The following is a 24,213-nucleotide window of genomic DNA, read 5'->3' on the forward strand; positions in this document are numbered from 1 at the left end:
CAAAAAATGTACTCCAATGACTTTATGAAGTACAATGCTTACTGTGGGCATGTAAATATTTTGCGGCGATCCTTAGTATCTATTCTGAATTTGGCCGGGAACATCAGTGCAAAAGCGAACTTCTGATGATGTTAGAGATTCTTGCATTCCTTGAATAGATCACATTTCACTCTTGTCGAATTCGCAAAGTCTGGGATCAAGAAAATGCTGTGGTTCTTCCAAGAAAGCCTTCCTGTACTCCTCGCCTAGCGTAACACAAGATCTTTATCGGATGTTCTCAGAAATCTGGCCACAACTGATCGGTGGCTGTCTCCCTCTGCGGATGTCCGAACCGGAACTCTGTGAGCTTGCGCGATTTCCAGCTTATGACCTGTCATGTCAAGCAGACTTGTCCTCAGGAATCCCATCCTTCATACGTTGTTACGATCCTCCAAGTCTTCCAACTTTTTTGTCTTTTTTTTCCAGACAGATAATTAAATCTGCTAAATCTGTTTCTCAATATCTGCCACTCTTGTAAACATCCCAGTGAATTTTGTCTCCATGGCAGTGATTGATCGATGTATTACAGCAAGACCCTCCAAGTCAGCAATGACCTTCGTCAGCATTGTTGACATGTTCATCAATTGATGCAGAATTTCCTTCACTTCTCCATCCAAACTGACCCCTGGGCTTACGGCCTGCTGCTCAGGGGCTTCAGCTTGAGCATGTAAGTGTCTTTTAATATCTGTTGTAAGTAGGGGGTCCAACATCACTTAACAAAATGGCTCTTTTCTTCCCAGGCTCTGTTATTTCATTGGCCACAAGAAAAACTCATCAATTCCAAATCAATTCCAATTGTCCAACAAATTCCACTGATGCCTCCAGTTGACTCCTTTTCTTCCTAGTTTAATCCTTGTTTCCAAATATGTATTTTAGTGACAAGTGACAGACTCCATCAATTGCAATGGACCTTTTACTTAGGTATGCGCCACTTACAATGAACATGGCACATGGCCTTTTTAAAGATGGCATATTTCCTGTTCCCATAACTTCCTATGTCAACTAGTGGTTGGAAGATCATTTTACAACAAATTACCCTGTTACTCTACAACAAGCTTGATGGTTTATTTGCTGTGAGGCAGGTTCATTCATATTTAAGAATGGCATGGAAAAAGAGAGACTTAGTGTAAAGATTTACCTGTAGCCTATGCAGAAATTAAGAAGAATAGATTTTGATGTTCGTAGCCGATGTTTTAGCATCAGCTGTCTAATATTGTCCACGGGGGAAAAAGTTTATGTGAAAGTGGATGTGGGAAAGCTTCATTTATTTATTTTTTTACATGATTATAGGCCTATTATGCCATCACTGTACATTGTGCATTATATAGAATATGTATATTCAAATTGTTCTGTTTATTGACACATTGTATTTTGTGCATTCTGCAAATTGTCCCTGCTATTTTATTGTGGGGGAAGCTTGTGTATTAATATACAGCCTAGCTAACATGATACTCATTGAACATCATATTCGCATGTGACACGGTATTCAGTCAACTTCAAAAAACAACAAAACAAAGGTATCATCTGTTAGTTTTATTCGTTCATTACTATTGCAAAATGGTAAATGATGTTGATAAAGTCATTCGATTGTTTAGTATCGTTGAGTGTATGGACCGAGTACAGATGTCTCCGGTAGAGCTCACTGGTCTCGTGTGTGTGTGTGTGTGTGTGTGTGTGTGTGTGTGTGTGTGTGTGTGTGTGTGTGTGTGTGTGTGTGTGTGTGTGTGAGCGTGTATTTATCACTTTGTGGGGACCAAATGTCCCCATAAGGATAGTAAAACCCGAAATTTTTGACCTTGGGGACATTTTGTCGGTCCCCATGAGGAAAACAGCTTATAAATCATACTAAATTATGTTTTTTGAAAATGTAAAAATGCAGAAAGTTTTCTGTGAGGGTTAGGTTTAGGGGTAAGGTTAGGTTTAGGGGATAGAATATAAAGTTTGTACAGTATAAAAACCATTATGTCTATGGAAAGTCCCCATAAAACATGGAAACACTACGTGTGTGTGTGTGTGTGTGTGTGTGTGTGTGTGTGTGTGTGTGTGTGTGTGTGTGTGTGTGTGTGTGTACACGCGCGCGACTGCAGCACTTCCGCTCTGACTGAGAGACACGCGCGTCCACGGACACGAACCGACACAAAGAGAGGTACACAACCCTTTAAAACCTTACTTTATACCTATATATCATTATCATATGTACATATACGACGCGATAGGCTGCATTCACGCTTGTCTATGTGATAGGGGTCAGATATATTCATCCAGAGGCGTTAAATGAAGACAGACTGAGCTCCAATCGGCTGCTGCTGTACAGAGAAATACAATCATACCGATAGATCGACACATTTACTGTGTTTGAACCCGATTCATTCTTCGAGTAAGCATCGGTGGGAAGTCAAAGTTTAGTGAACTCGACATCGATGTGTGTTTGTGCTAGACTTCCTTCTGTCCGCCGATTGTTGTTATCTCATGTCATTGTTAGCATGTGCAAGTTGAGTCAGCTCGATCGTGGTCAGTGGTACATTAGTTTGGATCAAACAGACGCGATGAATTCACACCTGATCTGTTTAGAGGTGATTTCAGCGTTATTTTAACGCGAAATTAAGAGTAATCTCGCACAGGGATCGCGTCGTGTTGTTAATCTGGAGTTAAAGGTCAAACCCGCGCTACATGATAACAATAAATAACTCGACACATTGATACGTCGTCACATCATTGCGTTGCTACATCGTTACGATAATACACTGTTACACAAAACAATGATACATTGTTATAGATATATCAGTACTTCTTGAATTGTTACTTGAGACATCGTTGCATTGTGCACTGTTACACCAATACATCGGTACTTTGATATATTACTAAATTGTATAATACATTGTTACTTCGATATGACAATACATCGTTAAACCTTTTCTCCGTCACGTTGATACAAAGGTATATCGTATTTCGATATTCTTAAAATGTTACTTTAAAAAAATGACAGTACATCGATGTGCTGTTACGCCGATACATTGGTTCTTCGATTTATTCTAAAATAGTTATTTTAATACTATGCAATATCATTACACTGTTGCACCAATACATCGATACTTCAATATTGTTAAATACATTAGACTACATTATTACATCAATACACAATGGGCCCTTTTCACACATCTGCATGCAGCGAAGTGGAGGTCATCATAGTTGGCTAAACTTGAATGTTGGTGAATGGGGAACCACGGTGAATTTTATTTTTGCTTACCCGTTTGCTCCAACAGCAAAAGAAAAAAATCAACGATTCCACTTTCCAGCTTTGCAAAAGATACAAATATACAGCGCTGGATAACATCAGTGAGAAAAGAGAAACGGGCCATTGATTCTGTCATTACCTCAGCAGCTCTGGGAACAGATTTTTTAAAACATATACCAGGGTAATATAATACCAAGTACAATGTTAAACATTCACACTAAATATTTAAAAAACTTAGAAATATAAAAAAGTTCGTTACATTTACGATTTTAAAGAAGGTGGAAACGCGTCATAAAAGGTCTTTGAAAAGGGTCCATTACACCGAAACATTGTTACACAGATATCACCATTACAATGATATATCATTACTTTGCTAAAAGGTTACATGGTTTTAGAAATGTGAACTATATCTTAATTCAAATGAAAATATATCAATGAATGTGTAATTACAATGTTAATTTGATGTTCTGGTACACTATTGCTGTACATTGTAGTTGCTTCGATACATTATTAAACCGATAATTTGTTACTTCATGTTATATGTCATTGTTCTAATGGGAGTTTCTTTGTGTGTGTAAGTTTGGGAGCATGTCGGATGAGGACTCGCGTGCCAGCTCTAGTTCTTCATCCTCCTCATCCTCCTCCAACCATCAGCAGCAAGAGAAAGACATCACTGGAAAGAAGAAAGAGAGCAAAGCCAACATGAGCAAGGCCTCCAAACTTCTGTCGACCAGCGCCAAGAGGTGAGGAGACACCACGTTACACACAAATAAGCAACGTCCACTCTGATAGATCTTTACTCCATACCTTCTTACAGACTGAAATACGCTCTGAACATGCTCTACTAAAGGGTGAAGGAAGAGACTGGTTTCAGTTTCAGTTACTTTACATTCATTGGCTACATCTCAAATCCCAGTACGCTGCAGCACACTTGAATGCAGCTCGCTAGGGTTTGTTAGGCCCTATGAAATCCATTTTATTTTGTAGACTTATTGGATATTTGTTTTGTCTAGATTCTATGTTTTTTTGTTTGATTTGCTCTTTAAAGATGAAGAGTGTGTAATGAACGCAAATTTAATACATACATTATAGCATGTTTTTAATCAAATGAGATTACAAGGCCCTAGTTTTGAAACGGCCATTATACAATTCCAAAGTGCTTTGTGTAGTTTAATCGTAAAGGATTATTGTTCATTATTCAATTCTTAATTTTTTTAGAATTCAGAAAGAGTTGGCAGATATCATGTTGGATCCTCCTCCAAACTGCAGGTAAGTAATCATGCTTTGCGCTGCGATCACTGTGGTTTCCTTGGGGGCTGTTCACACTGAATGCATTCTTGTGATCTTCTGTGTTTTATTTCCATGTAAACATGTGCCAGATGAATATGTTTGACTGCTTTTTTTAGATGTTTTGTCATATTAGAAAAAAGTTCAACTTTAAAGATGTAATCAGTTTCAGGGGAATTATTGTTATTTGAAACATTATGAGTAAAGTTTCCTTTTGTGGTCTGTTTGTTTAATTGTGGTAAACCTCTTCAGTATGACAAAGGGTTATTAATTCATGTAATGATGAGAAAATCTCAGGCATTGTGCCATTCAGTGAGAAGTGTTGTGATGAGTCTGTTGTCGAGATTTCTGCCTTGACCTCTGACCTCATTCATCTAATGTATGAATCAGTCCCACAACAGTTCATAGACTCATTGGATTCCACTGGATGTGTTCACTTAAACAATAATGTAGAAAAGTTCATCCTGTGTAAATATAGTAGAATATAGTGATGGCTTGTGTTTGGCACAACATAAAGTGGAGTGCATTAGCTATATCGCATGGCCTAGACTCGTATGTATAATATTGCCTTATTGCATTTCTGAATTGGTTGTTATAATAAAAATGTTAAGGAAACAAATTTTCAATAACCCTCTTTAAATCAGCAGAGTGCTCGAGCTTTAAATGCATATGGCCCAATTCTTCTAACCACGCTTGCTCTGAACATATCATGGCAACACTCACAATTGTGCAGTTATTTTCACAAAGAAGTGCAAGAAGAGGTAAATGTCAGTGAATAACAGGAGATGAAGGTAGAAACAGCAACAGTGGATGTGCACATCAAGAACTTGTTTGTGTGTGTGAGGAGGTCAGGAGATACCTGCATTTGTCATATTTATTAAGGGTGGGAGAAAAAATAGCATTTTCCCTCTTGCGCTCTCCATTTCTTTGGCTGTTGCTCATTGCCGGATCTCTTGTTCGTCAGGACCGTATGCACGTCTGTTAACTCGGGTTTGAAATCCATTGTAGCGTTTGTAACGGGGTCATGATATCTGAGACTGCAAAGTCACAGAGCAAACAGATGGAAGTGCGTATATGAGATGCTTGATACATTTCTAAGGTAACAACCCCGCTATTTAAACCACTTTACTGTCACCTGTGCTGGTTAGGAGAGAAGCTGACATCCGCACAATCACCGAAGCAGATATCTCATCCTACACCAGCAACTTGTATGCATGGAGTTCAAACTATAATGCATAGGCTTACCATTGTTTCACTTTATTATTAATTATGTACTATTAAATAAAAATTATTAACAATGCTGTAAACAGAAAAACATATTTAATATAATAAGTTGACATATTTAATATTGTTTATGTAATGTGACTCATTCTGATTTTTGAAAATCACTGTTAAATTAAAAGCTAAAAGTAATAAAAAAACAACAAAGTCACAAAATTATTTAACGACCTTCTTTTACTTATTTATTTTATTCATTTAATAAATATATATGCTACTAGTTTTTACTCATATTTCTTGTTCTTATTAGGTTTTAAAATCTTTTTGTATCTTGTATTTTTTAATTTTTTATATGTAAAACTTTACCATTGAAATGTGCTATATGCATGAAACTTGCATCGTCTATTGATGCAAAAAAAATGTGGAGGATAATATGAATCGTGACGCATCAAATCATTTTGTAATCAGATCGTTACCAAAGGGTAACAATTCAAAGGAATTGTAATCAAATCCTGAGGCCAGTGAAGATTCACACCTCATATTTATGAGTCTGAACCATAGACTGTAAAAAAAAGATGGACGGACGCCCCTTCACTCTTTTCCATTGGTGAGAACTGAAGCCGCCAGTGTCCCGATATGGCGCTGACATCTTGGGACTTGAGTCTGCACAGTTGCGATTTCGGGACAGTGGTGAGCAGGAAGTAAAGCCGCGAAATCAAGGCCCCGCCCTCACTCTCGCTGAATCAATCGCAAGCACACGCCCCTGCACTTTTGACTTATGACGGTGTGAAATAATTAATTATAGAAATTTAGATATTAAATTTAAAGCTCCAATCTCCTCAGTCCTCCGAAGATCCCGAAAAAAAAGTAAGTTGGTGCTTCAGTGACTACTTCGCTCAGAGAACCTGTCAATCACAGCTGTCAAACATGATGTCACAGCACCGTTTTTATAGCATCAAATAATTAAAAACAAACTTATTTTGAAAACAAACACTTGAAATTACATCAACGTGATGACAGGAACTATCTTTGGAAAAAAGATATGTGAAGTGTAATTTAATGGTTTAGTTGGTCTCACGTCCCGTTGAATAACATGGGGAGGCGGGGTTTATGACCTATACTAGGACCAGTCACCGGGGGGCGATCGAGACGTTTTGGCTTCACTTTTGAGGGCTTGTGCGGCACGCTTGGTCTAAACACATGAAAAGAAAGTCTGGTGTCTCATAGCAGTTGTAGTGTGCATGCGCCAAACACGCACAGTCAAATGGAGTATACTCTCACTGAGCACTGTTTTAGTTACACTGTATTAGGAACACTAATAAAGTGCCCAACGTGGTATTTTGCTGTTGTAGCCCATCAGTTTCAAGGTTCACCATGTTGTGCATTCTGAGATGATATTCTGCTCACTATAGTTGTACAGAGGGGTTTTTCTCAGTTTCTGTAGCTTTTCTGTCAGCTCAAACCAGTCTGACCATTCTCTGTTGACCTCTCTCATCAACAAGACATTTCTGTACACAGAACTGCCACTCACTGGATGTTTTTGGCACCCTTATGGGTAAATTCTAGAGACTGTTGTGTGTGAAAATTCCAGGAGATCGTCAGATAAAGAAAAACTCAAACCAGCCCGTCTGACACCAACAATCATGCCACAATCCAAATCACTGAGATCACATTTTTTCCCCATTCTGATGGTTGATATGAATATTGACTGAAGCTCCTGACCTGTTTCTGCATGATTTGATGTATTGCACTGCTGCCTCATGATTGGCTGATTAGATAATCACATGAAAAAGGTGTTCAGGTGTTCCTAATAAAGTGCTCAGTAAGTGTACTTAGAAAGGCTGAGCACTTTGCCTACGCTAAGCTTTCACGTCAAAGCCGAAGAATGCTTTGGTCTTAAGGTTAATAGTTAGTTTCTATGAGTGCTGTGCAGTGATATACACAGTAGCTGGAGAACAGGTGTTTCACATTTTAGCTGTTAATATATATTTTTGCAAGACTCATGAACATTCAGGACTGCAGTTATCCATTTTATAATGTCTTTTTTTGATGGTATCTGTGAAGGTCATTGTACTTGACTCAGAACTGCATAGATCATCTTTGAACAACTCTTCAGTAGCGTTATCATCTGTTTAAACACTTTAACACTCTCGTTCATATGTGTCTGCGCTTATTAGCTGCTTTTTTGTCTCACTTTATGTTCAAGATGTGAGAGGCGCATCACTTTTCTGATGTTCCTCTTATTTCCAGTGGGTTTCCTCCCTCTGATCGTTTCTGTTCCTTTTTATGTCTCCCTCTTCTCTTCTCTCCCTTTCACTTTTCAAGTTTAGTTTTAGTGTTCTTTATTCACGGGACAATAACTACATTCATGATCAGTAGTCATGTTTCTTTTGCTTAAATGTATTTCCAGGTTTCATTTAGATTTTCAATCAGACGGATTTTTGAACCCAGGTATTTGTTTGCTCTGTATTATTAGTTTCATTAAGTAATTTTGAGCCCATATGATTGTTAACCATGATTTATACTACATTAACTATGGTTTTGAAGTAAAACCATAGTAACTAGAGGTTGACCGATAGTGAATTTTTCAGATATCTAATGTGTTGGGGATAACTGATTAATTGGCCGATATCTTTTTACATCGTTTTAATTGTCAACAAAGTTTATTCTTTCTTTATTATGTTGGGCAAAGACAAAGTGTCCAAAATGCATATAATCCCAGATGCAGTTTTCAAAATCCCAATAATACTACAGTCATGGTTACTACAATATTAATAATAATTCCTTACATTTATATAGCGCTTTTCTAAGCACTCAAAGCACTTTACATAGCATAGGGATGATGCGACGGCAGCCATAGTGCGCCAGAACGCCCACCACACACCAGATATTGGTGGGGAGTAGAGTGATGTGATGTAGCCAATTCAGGGATGGAGATTTATACGAGGCCATGATAAATAGGGGCCAATGGGGGGAATTTGGCCAGGACACTGGGGTTACACCCCTACTAATTTTTGACCGTGGTTTAACATCTCATCCGAAGGATGGAGTCTTTTTACAGTATAGTGTCCCCGTCACTATACTGGGGCGTTAGGACCCACACAGACTGTAGGGTGAGCACACCCTGCTGGCCTCCCTAATACCACTTTCAGCAGCAACCTTGGTTTTCCCCAGGAGGTCTCCCAACCAGGTACTGGCCAGGCTCAACCCTGCTTAGCTTTAGTGGGCATTAGTGGGCATATTACTATAGTTAACTAGGGTTACTATATGTATACTACAGTATTATTGTAGCAAAACTATGGTCAATTTTTGTAAGGAAGAGTCACCGCCGTTGTGGTTTAATCTGCGTGTGTGCTGGGTTGAAAATCTCGATCTCTGTTTCTAGTTTACATCAGAAAAGTAAAGCACTGCCTAAATGTGCGCCGCGTTATCTCTGTTTAACCTCCCATTCTGCTCGGTACTACAGAAAACATGCTGCATGATTATGAGGACGGATTACATCAAGAGGTACACTGGTGGCCAAAAGTTTGGAATAATGTACAGATCTCTTATGGAAAGAAATTGGTACTTTTATTCACCAAAGTAGCATTCAAGTGATCCCAATGTATAGTCAGGACATTAATAATGTGAAAAATTACTATTACATTTGAAAACAATGTTCAAAACTTCTTAAAGTGCTTCAAAGAGTTCTTGTCAAACAATCCAACATGTGCAGCAATGACAGCTTTGCAGATCTTTGACATTCTAGCGGTCAGTTTGTCCAGAAACTCAGGTGACATTTCACCCCACACTTCCTGTAGCACTTGCCATAGATGTGATTGTCTTGTCGGGCACTTCTCACTCATATTACAGTCTAGCTGATCCCACAAAAGATCCATAACACACTTTTCCAATTATCTGTTGTCCAATGTCTGTTTCTTTGCCCACTCTAACCTTTTCAAAAGTGTCTTTTTCTTTGCAATTCTTCCCATAAGGCTGCACCCCTGAGTCTTCTCTTTACTGTTGTACATGAAACTGGTGTTTAGCGGGTAGAATTCAAAGAAGCTGTCAGCTGAGGATATGTGAGGCGTCTATTTCTCAAACTAGAGACTCTGATGTACTTATCCTCTTGTTTACTTGTACATCTGGTCTTCCACATCTCTTTCTGTCCTTGTTAGAGACAGTTGTCCTTTGTCTTTGAAGACTGTAGTGTACACATTTGTATAAAATCTTCAGATTTTTTTGGGCAATTTCAAGCATTGTATAGCCTTCATCCTCAAAACAATGATTGCCTGATGAGTTTCTAGAGAAAACTGTTTCTTTTTTGGCCTAATATTGACTTTAAGACTATTGCACACTGTGGCAACTCAAAAACAAACACAAAGACAATGTTAAGATTCATTGAATGAATCAAATATCTTTCAGCAGTGTTTGATATAATGGCAAGTGATTTTCTAGTATCAAATGATCAATTTATCATGATTACTCAAAGATAAGGTGTTGCAGTGATGCTGCTGTATAGATTTGATCAAAAATGACATTTTTCAAATAGTGATGGTGCTGTTTTTTACATCAGTAATGTCCCGACTAAACTTTATGATCAGTTGAATGCCACTTTTAAATTGAAGTATCAATTTCCTTCTGAAACTGCTAAATCTGTCCATTATTCCAAACTTTTGGCCACCAGTGTAGATTGGCATGTAGGTGAGAGGGACTTATATACTCATATAAAAAAAATACACAGTCCTTTTTGGCTGTTGCTTGCATATCAGTGATTATGCCTCCGTGTGCCAATGGTAGATGACCAACTAGGGCTGCAACTAATGAATATTTTGATTATCAATTAATCTAGCAATTATTAGAAGGATTATTTGGTGATTACTGCAGTGATTCATTATTAGCTCTTATCCATTTATTCTGCTTGTGCCCTGACTTAAAAGGTTGTACTAAATGTGCTTGCTAACAATAAAGAGGGGAAAAATCATCTTTTAAAAATACTTCTGCAGTATAGCTGCTAAAATAAATGTATGTTGTTTTAGATATTGGAATATAACCAAAACAAATCAAAACATTATTTTGTTGCAGTGTATAATGGGGTGAAGACTACCCTCTCTCACCTTTTTGTTCACTTCAATCCATCACTCCTCCTCGTCGCACTCCTCCACCGCCCGATTCAGGCCGTGGCGCCATCCAGACTGGCTTACGAGACACAATACAGTTTTACATAATTTCTAATGGCATATTAGATTTATAGATGGACTAAAGTCGACCTTTAGTTACAAAATCTGGGGTATTTTTGTATTCGTTTTGGTGATTCATAAGCTTTCAGGGAAAGTTCTTACCAGCTGCTAAACTATTTCTTATAGCCATTTTATTTCACGTCATCGGTAGGTGTGACTTGGAGCTCCACCTACTTTGAGGCCAACAGCCAATTCACATTCAGTCAGTGTCTAAATGTGTGTAAATGTTTACAAACAGTATGTTTTTGCTCAGCTGTTTCAAACTTAATAATTGGATCTGAGTGAAGAACAAAGAAAAGCTTCTCTGTAAGTGTGCTGGGGCCTTAACAGTGCCTCTTGTCAATTGTTCTCTTTAGCAGTAGAGACCGTTCTGTTGTGAAGCATACACCCAAATCGACACTATGGTTACACTGACGATGACGTAAAGTCTGGTGACTCCAAAGGAAGGTTTTGTAATGGGGTAAACAAGGGCCTAAATTTGCCTCAGATTATTTTTAGTTGATGTATTTAGGTCATTATTTGCACTACTCTGAAAAGAGGCATTATATATATATATATATATATATACATACATACATACATACATACATACATACATACACACACACACACACACGTGCACAGTTTTTTTTTTTAGCCAGATTGGCACCTGTTTTAATATTCTCTTTGTCACTTCTGTCTCTGAAACTTCAGCTTAAAACAGAATGCTTCATGCCGTCGTTTTCTGTGGTTGTGTGCTCAGATCTTTCTTTTATTAGAAGAGTGTTCCGGTCTGAAACCACACCACTTTTTTAAGCAAAGGATTTAAGCAAACATATAGCCTTTTTTACATTTACGAAAAAGTATCATGGTAATACCATGTTGTTGTAGACATTAATGTTTTTTGGATATCAACTGTGGTAATATCATGTTTTGTTTTTTGCTATGGTGTGCTTTGGTACCTTGGCATACCATGCAAAACAAATAGTAAACAAATGTGTTGATCTTTCAGTATCATAGTATTACATTCTGCTACATCACTGCACTATGGTGAAAATATCAACAGGGATTTTTAATGGTGCTGCAGTGATTGGTCAAAGAGCGTTGTTTGTGTGGTGATATGGCCAAAATTGTTATCATGATAATCTTTTTCATATTGTTCGATATCGATATTTATCACGATATACATTTACACGTTGCACTTTCTTTTTTTTATTATTTCAAAGTTGACGGAAGAAAAAATTAATTCTAAACAGTCAAAATAGTCTCTACAAAACTGCACAGGGGGTCCAGAGACGGCCAAAGCAGTGGGGTCTGCGGGATCTTTTACCAATTTTACCATCTTTTACCATTTATCAATTGAAAATGAATGTTAAAAGATCATCTGTTTGTTCTGAAGCATAATGACAGCAGTCCAGTCTTTGTTGGAATATTTTATATTAAAATAAATATATTTTTTATATTTCTTTAGATTCAGATACCCAAGTATGGGGCATAGGAGCTCTTGTGACTGTGGAGTGATGCTGAATGTGGGTTCAGGGGTGTCCCGAGAGAAAATTTAGAAAAAAAATTTTTTAAATGTAAAATATTGTATAAATAGTGTATATTCATTAAAGTGAGAGACTAGTCTACCAACTAGTAATTTTAGTCTTTCCTTATCCATTCCAGACATCTAATTAATTTAAAAAAAATTAGAACAGAAATGGATTTGTTTATTATTAAAGGCTTGTAACATGCTGATTAATTAAGATACATTTAGAAGGGAAAAACGTTTTGGTCTAAAAGGTGCTTTGAAACCACGTTATGCGGCTCTTCGTGTCTACACACATGCAGGGAAAAGAGGCGACGCGTGCGGGACAGGGCAGAAATGATGCATGTTTGGTGCTAGAGAACAATATTCAAGATTACAGTGCAGAAAGATCAGAGCTGCCGTCCACATCACTGTTGTTCTGTCGCGCTCTTCACTAGAGACGATGAGAGAGCGCAACCGTTGTCATAAAATCTTGCGGTGCGGATGGAATCAATCTGGTGTCCGACGTAACCTAATTGTTAGCAAGGAAGCTAGCATTAGCAAGTTCCTTCAGTCTGACCCTACGTTACCACTGGTGCATGGTGAGCAAAGCTGAGAGCGTTTTCAATTCATTCCTATGAAAGCCGAGCGTCATGCTCGCAAGGTGGATCGTAGGATTGTCTGCGGAGCGAGCTCTCTCCTAGCGCTGTGAGCGCCTTTGAGTGGATTTCATCCGCCCCAGTGGAAACGCAGCCTGAGAAAGCCGAACTACTTGTGTTTTAGCGACATGCAGTAAATATCAAAAATTCCTCATAAGCTTATCGTGGATTTTCTTTATCATGATATATATCGATATCATTTTAGCGCCCAGCCCTAATTTTATTTAAGTTTTTTAAATGGATTATTCTATTAAAGGTTCTATAATTGAACAGTTTCAGGCATTTTTGATGACAAACAGCATTTTAAATATCACATAAAGCTGTGCATAAATTACATTTATTTTCAATTTGATAGTAGGGCTGGGACAATAGAGATTAAAAAATTATCCCTATTTTTCAGCTAATTGTTGTTGTTGTTGTTTTTAATCAGAGGAACCATCATTTCCCCCAAACAGTCATTGTAGCCAATAGATTCAATATTTTAAAGGCACTGAATAAAAAATCTTTTTAAAAATAATGAACTTGTTTTTCCACTAAATAAACACAGAGACAATGAGATCTAATAATTGTCATTGATATGCACTTTTGTATTTTATATACAATGACACATTTATTTACCTTGAGATAATTTTGATAACACATGTTTGTGAATAAACAATGTGCAAAAACGACTTATCTTATTTTTTGGAACACAATTGAATATGCAAAATTATTGCAGTGGGACACATTCAGGTTTGTGATGGAGAGCCTGTGAGTCGTTCTCCACTTGTTGGTGTTTTAACTCTCATTTATCTCTTGTTCTTATGTATTTGTTCAATTACATTGTATTTAAGAATGGGGAGTTAAGGGTTAATTTGATTTAAAATAATAGTATGGGCCAGTTGGAAGTGGGGTGACAATTGTGTATTTAAACCAGCCGCCATAAGAGGGGCAAAAACAAGATGGACGACGAGTGTTTAGAGCACACGGACAAGGTTGCTAGCACTGCTTTTAGCGCAATTTCTCCTGGTTCTGCTTTAGTACCTAAAACAGGTCTAGTTTTTAGACTGTTTATTAGTGGTGCTTGCAAAGCATCACTATTGTAATCTCACATACTTATTATTATACTTTTTATTAGTGGTGCTTGCAAAGCATCACTATTGTAATCTCACATACTTATTTTTATTTTTATTTTTCTTCTTTTTATTAGTGGTGCTTGCAAAGCATCACTATTGTAATCTCACATACTTATTTTTATTTTTCTTCTTTTTAGTGGTGCTTGCAAAGCATCACTATTGTAATCTCACATACTTATTTTTATTTTTCTTCTTTTTAGTGGTGCTTGCAAAGCATCACTATTGTAATCTCACATACTTATTTTTATTTTTATACTTTTTATTATTCTATCTCCGTACAAAACTTCGGCACCTAACTCGTCCCGCACCGTTTGGCGTAGACCCACGAATGAGGTGTCAAATCGAACGGCCTATTGAGGACACGTGTGCTATGACTTTTATAAGCGATCGGAGTACGGTAATTGCCCCAGGGGCAAAAAAGCGGCCGAAAAATCCCATAGACTTAACATTGCGACAAACTTTGACGCGTCACAGCTCCGAGCGAGGATTTCGCAGAAACGTGTGATTTGCCACATTTGAAGAGGCTGGCAGGCTCTGTAAGAGCATACCTCAAAATGGGGTAAAAGTTGCACCCCTGGGGGCAGGAGCTGCCCAAAAATGCCCCAATTGACTTACAATGGTGTAGGACGGCCCATGAAATGAAATGGCATTGGGATTTGTATTCAACATAGCTCTGGATCACAGTGTCATAGAGACAATGGGGCGGGCTCATTTTACTCAGACGACCAATCAGTATCTCAGGATCATTTTGAATCTATCAAGCCACGCCCTAGCAACAATTTAGAGCACCTTAGCAACAAGTCCCATACACTTCTAATGAAAGACATCAAAGGGATATCTCCGGATAGAAGTTTCATAGAAACACAAGGGTGGTCTCGTTTCACTCGGGGCAGCAAACAGCCAATCATGAATCACCTCAACACTTCCTAGCCCCTCCCTAGCAACCATTGTCGAGCACCTTAGCAACCAAAATCCATAGAGGATATCTTCCATTCTGAATGTCACAGAGGCATGGGAGTTGGTTTATATCATTCATACTGACAAGCAGCCGTTGGAGATTAATGATTGGCAGCTGCCAAGCCACTCCCTAGCAACTAAACAGAGTACCCTAGCAACCCTTTAGCAGTAACTATATCTCTGCACCAGAAAATCAGAGAAACTTCTGGGTTGATTTATTTCAATCAGGATGGCAAGGACACTTCATTAGTATCACTAAGGTAACTGCCTAGCAACCAGATGGGGTTACCCTAGCAACCGAGTAACAAATCACATATCTCTGCATCAGAAAAACGTAGAGACTTCCGGGTTGACTTATTTCAATCAGGATGGCAAGGACACTTGATTACTATCACTATGATTACTGCCTAGCAACCAGATGGGGTTACCCTAGCAACCGAGTAACAAATCACATACCTCTGCACCAGAAAATAGTACTGACTTCCGGGTTGATTTATTTCACTCAGGATGGCAAGGACACTTCATTACTATCACTATGGTAACTGCCTAGCAACCAGATGGGGTTACCCTAGCAACCGAGTAACAAATCACATATCTCTGCATCAGAAAAACGTAGAGACTTCCGGGTTGACTTATTTCAATCAGGATGGCAAGGACACTTGATTACTATCACTATGATTACTGCCTAGCAACCACATGGGGTTACCCTAGCAACCGAGTAACAAATCACATATCTCTGCACCAGAAAATAGTACTGACTTCCGGGTTGATTTATTTCACTCAGGATGGCAAGGACACTTGATTACTATCACTATGGTAACTGCCTAGCAACCAGATGGGGTTACCCTAGCAACCGAGAAACACATCACATATCTCGGCACCAGAAAAGAGTACAGACTTCCAGGTTGATTTATTTCAACCAGGATGGCAAGGACACTTCATTAGTATCAATATGGTAACTGCCTAGCAACCACATGGGGTTACCCTAGCAACCGAGTAACAAATCACATATCTCTGCATCAGAAAAACGTAGATACTTCTGGGTTGACTTATTTCAATCAGGATGGCAAGGACACTTGATTACTATCACTATGGTAACTGCCTAGCAACCAGATGGGGTTACCCTAGCAACCAAATAACAAATCACATATCTCTGCATCAGAAAAACGTAGAGACTTCCGGGTTGACTTATTTCAATCAGGATGGCAAGGACACTTGATTACTATCACTATGATTACTGCCTAGCAACCAGATGGGGTTACCCTAGCAACCGAGTAACAAATCACATATCTCTGCACCACAAAATAGTACTGACTTCCGGGTTGATTTATTTCACTCAGGATGGCAAGGACACTTGATTACTATCACTATGGTAACTGCCTAGCAACCAGATGGGGTTACCCTAGCAACCGAGAAACACATCACATATCTCGGCACCAGAAAAGAGTACAGACTTCCAGGTTGATTTATTTCAACCAGGATGGCAAGGACACTTCATTAGTATCAATATGGTAACTGCCTAGCAACCACATGGGGTTACCCTAGCAACCGAGTAACAAATCACATATCTCTGCATCAGAAAACGTACATACTTCTGGGTTGACTTATTTCAATCAGGATGGCAAGGACACTTGATTACTATCACTATGGTAACTGCCTAGCAACCAGATGGGGTTACCCTAGCAACCGAGTAACAAATCACATATCTCTGCACCAGAAAATAGTACTGACTTCCGGGTTGATTTATTTCACTCAGGATCGCAAGGACACTTGATTACTATCACTATGGTAACTGCCTAGCAACCAGATGGGGTTACCCTAGCAACCGAGAAACAAATCACAGATCTCGGCACCAGAAAAGAGTACAGACTTCCGGGTTGATTTATTTCAACCAGGATGGCAAGGACACTTCATTAGTATCAATATGGTAACTGCCTAGCAACCAGATGGGGTTACCCTAGCAACCAATTAACAAATCACATATCTCTGCATCAGAAAAACGTAGAGACTTCTGGGTTGGTTTATTTCACTCAGGATGGCAAGGACACTTCATAAGTATCACTATGGTAACTTCCTAGCAACAAGGAGGGGTTACCCTAGCAACCAAATAACAAATCACATATCTCTGGATCAGAACATCGTAGAGACTTCCTGGTTGACTGATTTTACTCTGGATAGCAAGGAGACTTGATAAGTATCACTATGGTAACTGCCTAGCAACCACATGGGGTTACCCTAACAACCGAGTAACAAATCACATATCTCTGCACCAGAAAATAGTACAGACTTCCGGGTTGACTTATTTCAATAAGGATGGCAAGGAGACTTCATTACTATCACTATGGTAACTGCCTAGCAACCAGATGGGTTTACCCTAGCAACCGAGTAACAAATCACATATCTCTGCATCAGAAAAGCGTAGAGACTTCTGGGTTGATTTATTTATGACCATAATTTTTGTTCTTTTCAAGCATGCTATTTCACGAGTTTTGCCACGGCAAGCACCACTCACATTTTCTTCAGGAAATGTACCTATCTAGTTATTTTACTTTATTATTCTATCTCCGTACAAAACTTCGGCACCTAACTCGTCCCGCACCGTTTGGCGTAGACCCACAAATGAGGTGTCAAATCGAACGGCCTATTGAGGACACGTGTGCTATGACTTTTATAAGCGTATCGGGGTACGGTATTTGCCCCAGGGGCAAAAAAGCGGCCGAAAAATCCCATAGACTTAACATTGTGACAAACTTTGAGGCGTCACAGCTCCGAGCGAGGATTTCACAGAAACGTGTGATTTGCCACATTTGAAGAGGCTGGCAGGCTCTGTAAGAGCATACCTCAATATGGGGTAAAAGTTGCACCCCTGGGGGCAGGAGCTGCCCAAAAATGCCCCAATTGACTTATAATGGTGTAGGACGGCCCATGAAATGAAAAGGCATAGGGATTTGTATTGAACATAGCTCTGGATCACAGTGTCATAGAGACCAGGGGTGGGCTCATTTTACTCAGACGACCAATCAGTCTCTCAGGATCATTGTGAAGCTATCAAGCCACGCCCTAGCAACCATTAAGAGCACCTTAGCAACAAGTCCCATAGACTTCTATTGAAACAGATCAAAGGGATATCTCCGGATAGAAGTGTCATAGAAACACAAGGGTGGTCTCGTTTGACTCGGGACAGCAAACAGCCAATCATGCATCAAATCAACACTTCCTAGCCCCTCCCTAGCAACCATTGTCGAGCACCTTAACAACCAAAATCCATAGAGGGATATCTTCCATTCTGAATGTCACAGAGGCATGGGAGTTGGTTTATATCATTCATACTGACAAGCAGCCTTTGGAGATTCATGATTGGCAGCTGCCAAGCCACTCCCTAGCAACTAAACAGAGTACCCTAGCAACCGTTTAGCAGTAACTATATCTCTGCACCACAAAATCAGAGAGACTTCTGGGTTGATTTATTTCAATCAGGATGGCAAGGAGACTTGATTAGTATCACTATGGTAACTGCCTAGCAACCAGATGGGGTTACCCTAGCAACCGAGTAACAAATCACATATCTCTGCATCAGAAAAACGTAGAGACTTCTGGGTTGGTTTATTTCACTCAGGATGGCAAGGAGACTTCATAAGTATCACTATGGTAACTGCCTAGCAACAAGGAGGGGTTACCCTAGCAACCAAATAACAAATCACATATCTCTGGATCACAACATCGTAGAGACTTCCTGGTTGACTGATTTTACTCTGGATAGCAAGGACACTTGATAAGTATCACTATGGTAACTGCCTAGCAACCACATGGGGTTACCCTAGCAACCGAGTAACAAATCACATATCTCTGCACCACAAAACACTACAGACTTCCGGGTTGACTTATTTCACTCAGGATGGAAAGGAGCCATGTATTGTATTACCTTGGTAACTGCATAGCAACCACACGGGCTTACCCTAGCAACCGAGTAACAAATCACATATTTCTGCACCAGAAAATCGTACAGACTTCTGGGTTGATTTATTTATGACCGTAATTTTTGTTCTTTTCAAGTTACAACATGCTGTTTGACGAGTTTTGCCACGGCAAGCACCACTCACATTTTCTTCAGGAAATGTACCTATCTAGTTAGTGGTGCTTGCAAAGCATCACTATTGTAATCTCACATACTTATTTTTATTTTTATACTTTTATTATTCTATCTCCGTACAAAACTTCGGCACCTAACTCGTCCCGCGACCGCTTGGCGTAGACCCACGTAATGAGGTGTCAAATCGAACGGCCTATTGAGGACACGTGTGCTATGACTTTTATAAGCTTATCGGGTACGGTAATTGCCCCAGGGGCAAAAAAGCGGCCGAAAAATCCCATAGACTTAACATTGCGACAAACTTTGACGCGTCACAGCTCCGAGCGAGGATTTCGCAGAAACGTGTGATTTGCCACATTTGAAGAGGCTGGCAGGCTCTGTAAGAGCATACCTCAAAATGGGGTAAAAGTTGCACCCTGGGGGCAGGAGCTGCCCAAAAATGCCCCAATTGACTTACAATGGTGTAGGACGGCCCATGAAATGAAATGGCATTGGGATTTGTATTCAACATAGCTCTGGATCACAGTGTCATAGAGACAATGGGGCGGGCTCATTTTACTCAGACGACCAATCAGTCTCTCAGGATCATTGTGAAGCTATCAAGCCACGCCCTAGCAACAATTTAGAGCACCTTAGCAACAAGTCCCATACACTTCTAATGAAAGACATCAAAGGGATATCTCCGGATAGAAGTTTCATAGAAACACAAGGGTGGTCTCGTTTCACTCGGGCAGCAAACAGCCAATCATGAATCACCTCAACACTTCCTAGCCCCTCCCTAGCAACCATTGTCGAGCACCTTAGCAACCAAAAACCATAGAGGATATCTTCCATTCTGAATGTCACAGAGGCATGGGAGTTGGTTTATATCATTCATACTGACAAGCAGCCGTTGGAGATTAATGATTGGCAGCTGCCAAGCCACTCCCTAGCAACTAAACAGAGTACCCTAGCAACCCTTTAGCAGTAACTATATCTCTGCACCAGAAAATCAGAGAAACTTCTGGGTTGATTTATTTCAATCAGGATGGCAAGGACACTTCATTAGTATCACTAAGGTAACTGCCTAGCAACCAGATGGGGTTACCCTAGCAACCGAGTAACAAATCACATATCTCTGCATCAGAAAAACGTAGAGACTTCCGGGTTGACTTATTTCAATCAGGATGGCAAGGACACTTGATTACTATCACTATGATTACTGCCTAGCAACCAGATGGGGTTACCCTAGCAACCGAGTAACAAATCACATATCTCTGCACCAGAAAATAGTACTGACTTCCGGGTTGATTTATTTCACTCAGGATGGCAAGGACACTTCATTACTATCACTATGGTAACTGCCTAGCAACCAGATGGGGTTACCCTAGCAACCGAGTAACAAATCACATATCTCTGCATCAGAAAACGTAGAGACTTCCGGGTTGACTTATTTCAATCAGGATGGCAAGGACACTTGATTACTATCACTATGATTACTGCCTAGCAACCACATGGGGTTACCCTAGCAACCGAGTAACAAATCACATATCTCTGCACCAGAAAATAGTACTGACTTCCGGGTTGATTTATTTCACTCAGGATGGCAAGGACACTTGATTACTATCACTATGGTAACTGCCTAGCAACCAGATGGGGTTACCCTAGCAACCGAGAAACACATCACATATCTCGGCACCAGAAAAGAGTACAGACTTCCAGGTTGATTTATTTCAACCAGGATGGCAAGGACACTTCATTAGTATCAATATGGTAACTGCCTAGCAACCACATGGGGTTACCCTAGCAACCGAGTAACAAATCACATATCTCTGCATCAGAAAAACGTACATACTTCTGGGTTGACTTATTTCAATCAGGATGGCAAGGACACTTGATTACTATCACTATGGTAACTGCCTAGCAACCAGATGGGGTTACCCTAGCAACCGAGTAACAAATCACATATCTCTGCACCAGAAAATAGTACTGACTTCCGGGTTGATTTATTTCACTCAGGATCGCAAGGACACTTGATTACTATCACTATGGTAACTGCCTAGCAACCAGATGGGGTTACCCTAGCAACCGAGAAACAAATCACAGATCTCTGCACCAGAAAAGAGTACAGACTTCCGGGTTGATTTATTTCAACCAGGATGGCAAGGACACTTCATTAGTATCAATATGGTAACTGCCTAGCAACCAGATGGGGTTACCCTAGCAACCAATTAACAAATCACATATCTCTGCATCAGAAAAACGTAGAGACTTCTGGGTTGGTTTATTTCACTCAGGATGGCAAGGACACTTCATAAGTATCACTATGGTAACTTCCTAGCAACAAGGAGGGGTTACCCTAGCAACCAAATAACAAATCACATATCTCTGGATCAGAACATCGTAGAGACTTCCTGGTTGACTGATTTTACTCTGGATAGCAAGGAGACTTGATAAGTATCACTATGGTAACTGCCTAGCAACCACATGGGGTTACCCTAGCAACCGAGTAACAAATCACATATCTCTGCACCAGAAAATAGTACAGACTTCCGGGTTGACTTATTTCAATAAGGATGGCAAGGAGACTTCATTACTATCACTATGGTAACTGCCTAGCAACCAGATGGGTTTACCCTAGCAACCGAGTAACAAATCACATATCTCTGCATCAGAAAAACGTAGAGACTTCTGGGTTGATTTATTTATGACCATAATTTTTGTTCTTTTCAAGCATGCTATTTCGACGAGTTTTGCCACGGCAAGCACCACTCACATTTTCTTCAGGAAATGTACCTATCTAGTTTATTATTATTACTATCTCCTTAACAAAACTTCGGCACCTAACTCGTCCCGCACCGCTTGGCGTAGACCCACGTAATGAGGTGTCAAATCGAACGGCCTATTGAGGACACGTGTGCTATGACTTTTATAAGCTTATCGGGTACGGTAATTGCCCCAGGGGCAAAAAAGCGGCCGAAAAATCCCATAGACTTAACATTGCGACAAACTTTGACGCGTCACAGCTCCGAGCTGAGGATTTCGCAGAAACGTGTGATTTGCCACATTTGAAGAGGCTGGCAGGCTCTGTAAGAGCATACCTCAAAATGGGGTAAAAGTTGCACCCCTGGGGGCAGGAGCTGCCCAAAAATGCCCCAATTGACTTACAATGGTGTAGGACGGCCCATGAAATGAAATGGCATTGGGATTTGTATTCAACATAGCTCTGGATCACAGTGTCATAGAGACAATGGGGCGGGCTCATTTTACTCAGACGACCAATCAGTATCTCAGGATCATTTTGAATCTATCAAGCCACGCCCTAGCAACAATTTAGAGCACCTTAGCAACAAGTCCCATAGACTTCTAATGAAAGACATCAAAGGGATATCTCCGGATAGAAGTGTCATAGAAACACAAGGGTGGTCTCGTTTCACTCGGGCAGCAAACAGCCAATCATGAATCACCTCAACACTTCCTAGCCCCTCCCTAGCAACCATTGTCGAGCACCTTAGCAACCAAAATCCATAGAGGATATCTTCCATTCTGAATGTCACAGAGGCATGGGAGTTGGTTTATATCATTCATACTGACAAGCAGCCTTTGGAGATTAATGATTGGCAGCTGCCAAGCCACTCCCTAGCAACTAAACAGAGTACCCTAGCAACCCTTTAGCAGTAACTATATCTCTGCACCAGAAAATCAGAGAAACTTCTGGGTTGATTTATTTCAATCAGGATGGCAAGGAGACTTCATTAGTATCACTAAGGTAACTGCCTAGCAACCAGATGGGGTTACCCTAGCAACCGAGTAACAAATCACATATCTCTGCATCAGAAAATCAGTAGAGACTTCCGGGTTGACTTATTTCAATCAGGATGGCAAGGACACTTCATTAGTATCACTATGGTAACTGCCTAGCAACCAGATGGGGTTACCCTAGCAACCGAGTAACAAATCACATATCTCTGCATCAGAAAAACGTAGAGACTTCCGGGTTGACTTATTTCAATCAGGATGGCAAGGACACTTGATTACTATCACTATGATTACTGCCTAGCAACCAGATGGGGTTACCCTAGCAACCGAGTAACAAATCACATATCTCTGCACCAGAAAATAGTACTGACTTCCGGGTTGATTTATTTCACTCAGGATGGCAAGGACACTTGATTACTATCACTATGGTAACTGCCTAGCAACCAGATGGGGTTACCCTAGCAACCGAGAAACAAATCACATATCTCGGCACCAGAAAAGAGTACAGACTTCCAGGTTGATTTATTTCAACCAGGATGGCAAGGACACTTCATTAGTATCAATATGGTAACTGCCTAGCAACCACATGGGGTTACCCTAGCAACCGAGTAACAAATCACATATCTCTGCATCAGAAAAACGTAGATACTTCTGGGTTGACTTATTTCAATCAGGATGGCAAGGACACTTGATTACTATCACTATGGTAACTGCCTAGCAACCAGATGGGGTTACCCTAGCAACCGAGTAACAAATCACATATCTCTGCACCAGAAAATAGTACTGACTTCCGGGTTGATTTATTTCACTCAGGATGGCAAGGACACTTGATTACTATCACTATGGTAACTGCCTAGCAACCAGATGGGGTTACCCTAGCAACCGAGAAACAAATCACATATCTCGGCACCAGAAAAGAGTACAGACTTCCGGGTTGATTTATTTCAACCAGGATGGCAAGGACACTTCATTAGTATCAATATGGTAACTGCCTAGCAACCAGATGGGGTTACCCTAGCAACCGAGTAACAAATCACATATCTCTGCACCAGAAAACAGTAGTGACTTCCGGGTTGACTTATTTCACTCAGGATGGCAAGGAGACTTCATTAGTATCACTATGGTAACTGCCTAGCAACCATATGGGGTTACCCTAGCAACCAAGTA

General features: G+C 40.0%; 1 protein-coding gene across 1 annotated transcript in view; it reads left to right on the forward strand.

Moving 5' to 3' along the window:
• The first annotated feature begins 2,111 nt into the window (after positions 1-2,111).
• The window catches only part of LOC127620021 (ubiquitin-conjugating enzyme E2 E1), a 46,467-nt gene continuing 24,365 nt past the window's right edge, over positions 2,112-24,213 (forward strand). The window contains exons 1-3 of the mRNA XM_052093086.1: positions 2,112-2,185; positions 3,854-4,017; positions 4,493-4,543. Coding sequence (XP_051949046.1) covers positions 3,863-4,017; positions 4,493-4,543 — 206 coding nt within the window. The 5' untranslated portion in view covers positions 2,112-2,185; positions 3,854-3,862. The remainder of the gene's footprint in view (positions 2,186-3,853; positions 4,018-4,492; positions 4,544-24,213) is intronic.

The sequence above is a fragment of the Xyrauchen texanus genome, chromosome 26, assembly GCF_025860055.1.
Source record: "Xyrauchen texanus isolate HMW12.3.18 chromosome 26, RBS_HiC_50CHRs, whole genome shotgun sequence".
Taxonomy (NCBI): domain Eukaryota; kingdom Metazoa; phylum Chordata; class Actinopteri; order Cypriniformes; family Catostomidae; genus Xyrauchen; species Xyrauchen texanus.